Source organism: Crassostrea angulata, unplaced genomic scaffold (assembly GCF_025612915.1).
Source record: "Crassostrea angulata isolate pt1a10 unplaced genomic scaffold, ASM2561291v2 HiC_scaffold_48, whole genome shotgun sequence".
Lineage (NCBI taxonomy): Eukaryota > Metazoa > Mollusca > Bivalvia > Ostreida > Ostreidae > Magallana > Magallana angulata.
In genome coordinates, this window is record NW_026441603.1 from 85,737 (window position 1) to 96,616 (window position 10,880).

At 32.9% G+C, this 10,880-nt stretch overlaps 1 protein-coding gene across 1 annotated transcript; it reads left to right on the forward strand.

Moving 5' to 3' along the window:
* The first annotated feature begins 822 nt into the window (after window positions 1–822).
* Window positions 823–2,320, forward strand: LOC128168796 (uncharacterized). Its single transcript, XM_052834959.1, has 5 exons — window positions 823–873; window positions 969–1,259; window positions 1,421–1,573; window positions 1,663–1,908; window positions 2,084–2,320. Exons 1-5 carry the CDS (start codon window positions 823–825, stop codon window positions 2,318–2,320), a joined length of 978 nt encoding a protein of 325 aa, XP_052690919.1.
* The last annotated feature ends 8,560 nt before the right edge of the window (window positions 2,321–10,880 follow it).

The window sequence follows — 10,880 nt, forward strand, 5'->3', positions numbered from 1 at the left end:
TATTGTTTGGCAGACAATTGATCAAACGATGGACCTGGCTTCCATTGAAAATACTATCCTCATCAGAGACCAATGGTTGACGCCAGCCAGGGCCAAGCTGGCCCCAGGCACCATCCGGTCCTATCTTGGTAATGTCTCCAAGTTTCCTGTTTCTGCAAAATATGAAAAAGAAGTCATTTACTTGTACTGTTTACAACCAGAAGGACGGACAGAGAGACACACATGAGTTAAACAGTATGCCCCCATCTCCTTCGGTGTGGGAGTATAATTGTCATGTTTTTTATATTACTTAAACACAAAACAGAAAATGCCACTTGCTTAAATATATTGGTATAACTTATGATATCTCTTAAAATAGGCTCGCTACAGGACTTCTTTTCCTTTTTGGCGGATGAAAACATCCTGAATACAGAACAGGCGACAAGAGGCACAGGAAAGCTGAAGAGATGGGCAAAATCCCTCCATATTGATATTCAAAAGAGACGTGTAGAACAGCGGGTGAAAGATGATGGTAACCATATCTAAATAAAATAGACATGTCAATACAATATTCAAATCAGACACAAAGTACAATGCAAGTTGATCAAGTGGCCTAAAACATACAGTTCTTTTCTAATAGAACAAAGAATTGAGACAGCCGATATTATCAAGTATCGAGCAAGCGAAGTTTACCAGCTGGCCCAGGAGATCTTTGAGAGAGAAGGAAGGCAAGGGCATGATGGATTTATTCCTGAGCGCGACTTCCTCCTTTGCAGGAACTTCTTAATCTTAAATACCCTCATCCGGAATGGCCAACGTGCCGGATCGATTGCAAATTTTAACATGGGTGCCCTCAGGAAGTTTGAGGAGCAAGAGGACGAACATGTAGTCACTGTAAGAGACTCAATATTCCTTCTTTGCTTTCAAATAACATGCTTTAATTCTGCAAAAACATCTTAAAACTTTAACATTTATCATTTCGTTTTTAGATATCCAAACACAAGACGGGCCACATTTCACCGGTGACTCTCTTCTTTTCCTCTGAGTTGTGGGAATATCTAGATATTTTCACAACAATGATGAGGAAAAGACTCCCCGGATACACTTCGGAGTTAGCGAGGGAGGAGAGTCCGGTATTTACGACCTTCCCTGGACCATCAGGAGAACCGGGACCAATGAACACATCTTTGATCAACAAAGCTGTGAAGTCTATATGGAAAGCAGCGGGATTAAAAACAAAGTTCTCGGTAACTGACCTGAGGAAAGCTACAGCTACTAAAGTAAGATTGCATTATTACATTAAATCTGTTTTAAACACTAAAGTCTTCTTTTTAAATAGACAAGGGGCTTGATGGCTTTACCTGAGTAGATGGAGATTTTGTTCTTTATATTGATGTTATTATTGGTAGGCAGTCAGTACAAACAATATTTTTATTTCCAGGTCAGGTCAAAGTTTCCCTGGGCTCGTGATGCCCTGGCCCAACAAATGACTCATAGGGCAAGCACCCAGGATCAGTATTACATTCTTCAGCAGAAGAAAAGAGATAGTGCAAAAGTAGTTAAACTGATTGAACAAGTCATGACAGAAGATGAGGTACATACTGTCTTATTTTATTTTACAAGATTTTATCTCTCTATGAAACTCTAGACTTAGAAAGTTAATGCTTTTCTTTTTCTTTGTAGTCGGCAATGGAAGTATGTTCGGGCCCTGGACCCATCATTGAGGAGGTGGAAGAGGAAGGAGTAACAGGGACCCCTGGTCAATCTTCTCTCCCTGAGGAGGTCTCTTATACCCCTCAAGAGCCCCTTATCGTCATAACAGGCCAGATATCTGCCCAGGCACATCAAGGCCCCTCGACACCTCCAGCGCCCTTGACACCTCCAGCGCCCCTGACACCTCCAGGCCCCCTGACATCCTATGAGGACCTAGTAAGTGTTTACTCATCGTATTATAATGTAAATATCTTTTAACATAACACCACACATTCATATAAAATATAAAATAATGTCAATAGAATATGAATGCCCTGTCTAATGGTATGGTTGTATTGTAACATAAAAAGTATTATACCTTGTTATGGCTAAAATTTTCTTTTTTGCACAGGAGCATAAGAGACGGCTCTTTACAACTCGAGAGAGCCTCACCATCATCCGACTATGTTCGTCAATCATCAGCCGTCCTGGAGGTGTCACTGCGGCAGCAGTGATGAGTGCACTACATTCTGAGGAGGAGGGAGAAGACCTCATCAGGCGAATCCGAGTTTTGCATCCGGATTCTTATCAAAAGAGAATTACTGACAGAGTCAGAACTGAAAAGAGAAAACTTAAACTAAATCAATAAACTGGGTTTAATTTTGTAAATGTGTTTGTTTCAATTTAATTTGATTTAATATACAAAAATCTGATCTACTAGTAATCTTCTGGTGTTAAAATACAAGTGTTCAGGTTTTCTGGATATGCTTTGAGTAAAGACTGTATACATCATACATATTAAAAATAGGTAAAAAATTAAACATACTAGTTTTACTGTGTAATATAGGTGAAAATATTTCAATCATAGGAATTTGCAAGCTCCACTGAAAATTGGCAGTTTAACCTTTGAACTATTTATGGGTATACTCCGGGGGGTATAAATTCATAATACAGGGGTATTTCTTTAAAGTAATGCTGCTAAATCATTTGTTTTGATGTGTATTAGAATAAAAGAGGCAAGATATATCAATATTTAAAGGTTTAGTGGGGGTCAGGAGGTACTTAGTATGCATTATATTTTAAGTCAAATTGAAATTTTTGGGTATTCTCTGGGGGGTATAAATTCATAATACAGGGGTATTTCTTTAAATTAATGCTGCTTAATCCTTTGTTTTAATGTGTATTGGTATAAAATAAGGTAAAAATATTTATAATAAGCGGTGTAGAGGGGGTCAGAAGTGATTGAGTAAATGTTATATTTATCGTCAAATGAAAATTTATGGGTATATTCAGGGGGATATAAATTCATAATACAGCGGTATTTCTAACTAATGCTGCTAAATCCTTTGTTTTAATGTGTATTGGGATAAAATAAGGTAGAAATATTTATAATAAGAGGTGTATAGGGGGTCAGAAGTGATTGAGTAAACGTTAAATTTATCGTCAAATGAAAATTTATGGGTAAATTCAGGGGGGTATAAATTCATAATACAGGGGTATTTCTTAAAGCTAATGCTGCTAAATCCTTTGATTTAATGTGTTAAAGGACAGACCTGTTGTGTATCTGTTTTTTCGTGGATTCAAAATGTAAACAATCTGGTTTGTGTTTCACTTCGTAATCGAACGAGTTTTGAAGAACTTCCTGGCTTTCCCGATGGTGTATGAGTGCTGATCAATGAACCGAGTCACATACTCAAAGTGAAATCCCAAACTAAATCATTGGGAATCACTTTAGAAGCACAAGACTCGACCCTGTCTCTAATAAATTCCACTTCCGTGTTGAAGAGTCCGATCCCGATCCCGATCCCGATTGAAAATGTATTTCCAGCGGGAAAGAGTTCACTTGTGTTATTGGATTAATTCAGAGCAACATAAGGTTTGTTTGCAAAATATTATTGTAACTCTATGTTTTATGTACAGTATTTTATTGAGTTGTGAATATTTAACCTTGTATTTGATGGTTAAAAACGTATATTTGATGAATTTAAGTGCATTGTTTACATTACATGCAGGTCATATATAATATACTGTGTGTCTGTTTGGGCGTAACAATTAGTTGAAGATAAATCCTTGAATTATCTATTTTCTTCCTCTCTTAAAGTATTAAAGTATCATACGTTCAATGAAAATTGAGTTACAAGAAACAAGACCGGTGTTTGCCAAACATAAGATTCAATCTCTACAAAATTCCTTTACATCATTGTGAATAAATACTGCTACTTAAATTTGTAACAGTTTACATAATTCTTAAGACGATTTGGTTAGAAATATAAATACTTAAAGGTTTAGTGGGGGTCAGAAGGGATTGAGTATACCATATATTTCGCTTCAAATTGAAATCTTTGTGTATTCTGCAGGGGGAATAAATTCATAATACAAGGGTATTTCTTTAAACTAATGCTGCTAAATTCTTTGTTTTAATGTGTATCAAGATAAAATAGGGTAGAAATATCAATACTTTGAGGTAAAGTGGGGGTCAGGAGGGATTTAGTATACCAAATATTTAACGTCAAATTGAAATTTATTGGAATACTCCGAGGGGTATAAATTCATAACAAAGGGGTAATTCTTTTAACTAAGGGTCCTATATCCTTTGTATTCATGTGTATTAGGATAAATAAGGCTTGAAATATTGATACTTAGAGATTTAGAGGGTTTCTGAAGGGACTTTCTATGCCCAATATTTAATGTCAAATGAAAATTTATTGGTATAATGAGGGGGTATAAATTCAATATTAAGAGGTAATCCTTTGCTCTAATTGTCCTTATTCCTTTGTTATAATGTGTATTAGGATAAATTAGGGTTGAAATGTTCATACTTAGAGATTTATTGGGGGTCAGATAGGATTTAGTATACCATATTATTTCTGGTAAATTGAAAATTATAGGTTCTCTTAAGTGGGTATAAATTCATAACAGAGGGGTAATTCTTCTAACAAAGGGTTCTAATTCTTATGTATTGATGTGTTTTAAGGTAAATAAGGGTTGAAATATTGGTATTTAAAGATTAGAGAGTTTCCGAAGGGATTTAGTATGCCCTATATTTAACGTCAAATTGAAATTTATTGGAATACTCCGAGGGGTATAAATTCATAACAGATGGGTAATTCTTTTAACTAAGGGTCCTATATCCTTTGTATTCATGTGTATTAGGATAAGTAAGGCTTGAAATATTGATACCTAAGATTTAGAGGGTTTCCGAAGGGACTTACTATGCCCAATATTTAACGTCAAATTGAAATTCAATGGCTTCTTCAAGTGGGTCAAATTTTTTTCAGAGGGTTTAACTGTAGAGTTTTTCAGTTATAATCTCTTAAGGGCTTTACAATAAACAATAAATCATGTAGAAATCAACAATTTGATGGTTATTTATAAGTTTACACCCTGCGCAGTATGCACTTTATTTTATCCAAATTGAAAAAAATGGGTCTACTCCAAGGTCCCTTAAACTTTTAAAGGGCTTTAATTGTAAAATTTATTTGTTATATTCTCTTAAATACATGTAATTAAAGAATAAATCAGGCAGAAATTAACATAATTTACAAGAAGCATTACAAATTCAGACCCCCTACAGTATGAGCTTTATTTGACCGAAAGTAGAGAAACATTGGCTTACTCGAGGGGGTCAAAAACTTTTCAGAGGCTTTAACTGTGAAATTTTTTAGTTATAATCTCTTAAGGACTTTACAATAAACAATAAATCATGAAGAAAATGTTCATTTGCTGCAATATTTCATGAATTTCCTAAAAATAAATCTCTGGGGTTTAGAGGACCAAAATATTGGATTAAGTTACAAGTAACACTTTTTTTGTAGGGACCATAAATTCTTGTGATTATGGCAATAAGAGTTACTGGAAATAAATCAAATATTCTTGTTCTATTTCAGTCTTATTCTACACCAATTACAACAGAGAAAAAGGCCCAAAACACTAGCCGGAAATTATCGGGTTCGAGATTCGATCGGGCTCGGTGTTGAAAAAAAACATTTGTGACAAAATGATTTCAAGGTGACATGGATTATACTTGTGTTTTTGGATTAAATCAGACTAATGCAAGGTAGGTTTGCATAAAATAAGTGTTAATAATTGTTCTTTATACTGTACTTGATTGTTTTGTCAACTGTTGATCCCGTAGTTGTTTATTTACAACATATAATTGACGAATGTTATATGTACATTGTGTACAATACATGTTGGGTGTCAAGCGTTTAAACTAAATGTAGTTACACATCTTAAACTGTTATAATAGTTTCTTTTAAGTGTTATCGATGAAATATACTATTCAGAATAATGTTGTAAACTTCATACAATGACGAACGAATATACAGAAAAGTGTGTATGTGAGACATGTACAAAAAATGTTGTTAAGTCTTTTGTAATCAATGATTGTACCCTTATTTATCTTTAATGATATCAATTCACAGAAATAATCTCCATAAGTGCAAGTAAACTCCTTTTATTATAAAATTATACCCCCATCAAGGAGCTGAATAATTTCGGTTTAACGTGAACAAATCAGTAAAATAAAACACTAAGAAAACCCTCGAAATCTTTTCGGATCAATATTTGCACCCTTATTTATCCGTTAATACATTCCTACAAAGAAATAATCGGTGTTAATTTAAGGACAAATATTTCTATAAAGAAATTACATCCCTGGAAAGAAACCAATATTCTTCATTTTAATGTTAAAATAGGGATATAGTTAAATGCTCCGGAAGCCCCCTAAAACTTTTGGGATCAATAATAACACCCGTATTTCTCCTTTGATACATTAATACAAAGAAATCATTAGCATTAGTTTCAGATAAAATTCTTTTATAAAAAAATTACACCCCCTGAGAAAACTCAAAATATTCTGTTTATCGTTAAAAAAATCAGTAGACTTAATTAGTTTGGAAACTCCCTAAATCTTTTGATATGAATACTTACACCCTTATTTATCCTTGATTACATGAATACGAAGAAATAAACAAAATCAGTTAAATGAAAAATCACTTTATTAAAAAATGACATCCTCAGGAAGGAACCCATATTCTTCATTTTAACGTTCAAAAATAGGTATAGTTAAACGCTAAGAAGACCCCCAAAAACTTTTGGGATTAAGACTTACACCATCAATTCTCCTTTAGTGCATTAAAACAAAGAAATAATCAGCTTTAGTTTTAGGAAAAATCCTTTTATTGAGAAATAACACCCCCTGAGAAAACTCAAAATTTTCATTTTATTGTTAAAAAATCCGTGTAGTAAATCAGTTAGGAAACTCCTTAATCTTTTGGTATGAATACTTACACCCTTATATATCCTTAATTACATGAATACAAAGAAATAAACAGCAAAAGTTTTAGGCAAAATCATTTTATTAAGAAATAACAACACCCCCATGAAGGAACCCATATTATTCATTTTAACGTTAACAAATGGATATACTTAAACACTTAAGAGACTCCATAAATGTTTAAAAAATTAATACTTACACCCTAATTTATCCTTTGATACATTAATACAAAGAAATAATTAGCATTAGCTTTAGGCAAAATCATTTTATAAAGAAATATCACCCCCTGAGAAAACTCATAATTTTTTGTTTATCGTTAAAAATTCAGTATATTAAATCATTAAGGAAACTCCCTAAATCTTTTGGTATGAATGCTTACACCCTTATATATCCTTAATTACATGAATACAAAGAAATAAACAAAATAAGTTAAATGAAAAATCACTTTATTAAAAAATGACATCCTCAGGAAGGAACCCATATTCTTCATTTTAACGTTCAAAAATAGGTATAGTTAAACGCTAAGAAGACCCCCAAAAACTTTTGGGATTAAGACTTACACCATCAATTCTCCTTTAGTGCATTAAAACAAAGAAATAATCAGCTTTAGTTTTAGGAAAAATCCTTTTATTGAGAAATAACACCCCCTGAGAAAACTCAAAATTTTCATTTTATCATTAAAAAATCAGTGTAGTAAATCAGTTAGGAAACTCTTTAATCTTTTGGTATGAATACTTACACCCTTATATATCCTTAATTACATGAATACAAAGAAATAAACAGCAATAGTTTTAGGCAAAATCATTTTATTAAGAAATAACACCCCCATGAAAGAACCCATTTTATTCATTTTAACGTTAACAAATGGATATACTTAAACGCTTAAGAGACTCCATAAATGTTTAGAAATTAATACTTACACCCTAATTTATCCTTTAATACATTAATACAAAGAAATAATTAGCATTAGCTTTAGGCAAAATCCTTTTATAAAGAAATATCACCCCCTGAGAAAACTCATAATTTTCTGTTTATCGTTAAAAATTCAGTATATTAAATCATTAAGGAAACTCCCGAAATCTTTTGGTATGAATGCTAACACCCTTATATATCCTTAATTACATGAATACAAAGAAATAAATTGCATTAATTTATGGCAAAAAATTTTTATTTAGAAATTACACCCCCATGAAGGAGCCCATATTCTTCGTTTTAACGTTAACAAACTGATATAATTAAACGCTTAAGAGACTCCCTAAATCTTTTTATACGAATACTAACGCCTTTATATAACCTTAATTACATGAATACAAAGAAGTAAACAGCATTAGTCAAATGAAAAATCTTTTTATTAAGAAATTACATCCCCACGAAGGAACCCATATTCTTCATTTTAACGTTAAAAAATGGATATAGTTAAACGCTTAGTAGACCTTTTAAAACTTTTGAGATTATGACTTACACCCTCAATTCTCCTTTAGTGCATTAATACAAAGAAATAATCAGCTTTAGTGTCAGGAAAAATCCTTTTATTGAGAAATCAATCCTTCAGGGAAAACCCATAATTTTCATTTTATCGTTAAAAAATCAGTGTAGTAAATCATTTAAGAAACTCCCTAAATCTTTTGTTATGAATACCTACAAGCGTATTTATTCTTCATTACATGAATACAAAGAAATAAACAGCAATAGTTTTAGGCAAAATCATTTCATTATGAAATATCAACTCCAAGAAAGAACCAATTTTTTCTATTTTAGCATTAACAAACGGTAATACTTAAACGCTTGAGAGACCCCATAAATGTTTCAGAATTGTTACCTCAACCCTCATTTATCCTTTATTACAATAATACCAAGAATTAAACAGCATTAGTTAAATGAAAAATCATTTAATTAAGAAATTACATCCATAGGAAAGAACCCATATTCTTCAGTTTAACGTTCAAAAATAGATATAGTTAAACGCTTAGTAGACCCCCCAAAACGTTTGGGATTAAGACTTACACCCTCATTTCTTCTTGACTACATAAATACAAAGAAATAATCAGCATTATTTTCAGGAAAAATTCTTTCATTAAGAAATTATACCCCCCTAAAACAATCCATAATTTTCAATTTATTGTTGAAAATTGGTATAGTTAATCACTTAAGAAACTCCCTAAATCTTTTGGGATCAATATTTGTTCCCTAATTTATCCTATATCACATCAATACAAAGTTATAAACACCTTTCCTTTAGGAAAAATCCCTTTATTTTGAAATCAAACCCCCATCAGAAAACCCAAAATTTTCATTTTATCATTGAAAAATCAGTATCGTTAACCACTAAGTAAACCCCCTTAATCTTAATAGATCAGTATTTATATCCTAATTTATCCTAAGTTACATTGATACAAAGAAGTAATGACCATTAGTTTAGAGGATGATCGTATTATTTTGAACTTACACCCCCTGTAGGAAAGCCATTGTTTTGAATTTATCATTTAAAAATCTATATTCTTAATCACTTTGCTTTGGTATTTTTATCTTTTAATCCTCTTTTATCTTGATTTATATCTTGAGTACAGTTACCTGAAAGTAGAAACAGGATGAAATTTAATGCATTTGGCATAAGTTCAGTATCCACCCCTTCATGTACACTTCTGAGATGGTCTTCTCCATATGCTGAAGGATTATCAGCTAAATAACCTTTAAACCGTTTATTTTTTGTTTTTAAGTAGTACAGTTCCATGACTATGCACGAGGGTTCGATTCCCTCCCTAGGCATTATGGAACAGAAAGCTGGTGCAAAGCGGGCAGATAGCCTAGTGGCCCCGCATAGTCAGAGCTGTAATTATAATCATGATAGAATAAATTGATTCAAAAACATTTAAAGTGCTTCTTAGAGAAAATGTCACAAATATAAGAAGTGTTGAGCTTGATAAAAGTTAACCATTAGATTGTACATGTATTCTTTTTTTCTGTTGATAGTAGGAATTAAACCCACTCCTTGTCCTGGTTGATAACATAAAATGTGCTCAAATACATCATATCAGCTTTATTGATGATTACAAAATCTAATTCAGAGAGAGAGAGAGAGAGATCTTTGTTTGTAAATGGTACAGTTCAATGACTATGTACGAGGGTTCGATTCCCTCCCTAGGCATAATGGAACAAGCTGGTGCAAAGCGGGCAGATAGCCTAGTGGCCCCGCATAGTCAGAGCTGTATACATAACAATAGAATTGATTGCTTCTAAAACATTCAAAGTGCTACTTAGAGAAAATGACACAGATAGTTATAAGAACAAGTGTTTTGTTTGATAAAAGTTAACCATTAGATTGTACATGTATCACCTATTTTCTGTTGATAGTGGGAATTGAACCCACTCCTTTTCCTGGGGGGTAACAGGAAATGTGCTCGAATACACCATATCAGCTTTATTGGTGATTATATAATCTAATTAAGAGAGAGATAGAGAGAGAGAGAGATCTTTGTAAGTAGTTCAGTTCAATGACTATGTACGAGGGTTCGATTCCCTCCCTAGGCATATGGAAAAAGCTGGTGCAAAGCGGGCAGATAGCCTAGTGGCCCCACATAGTCAGAACTGTATACATAATGATAGGACAAATTTCTTCTAAAACATTCAAAGTTCTTCTTAGAGAAAATGTGACAAATAGCTATAAGAAGAAGTGTTGTGCTTGACAAAAGATACTTATAAGATTGTGCATGTATCACCATTTTTTGTTGACAGTGGGAATTGAACCCACTCCTTTTCCTGGTTGATAACAGGAAATGTGCTCGAATACACCATATCAGCTGTATTGGTGATTATGTAATCTAATTGAGAGAGGGAAAGAGAGAGACAGAGATAAATCTTGTTTTTTTGTAGGTAGTATGCAGTTCTATGACTATGTACGAGGGTTCAATTCCCTCCCTAGGCATAATGGAAC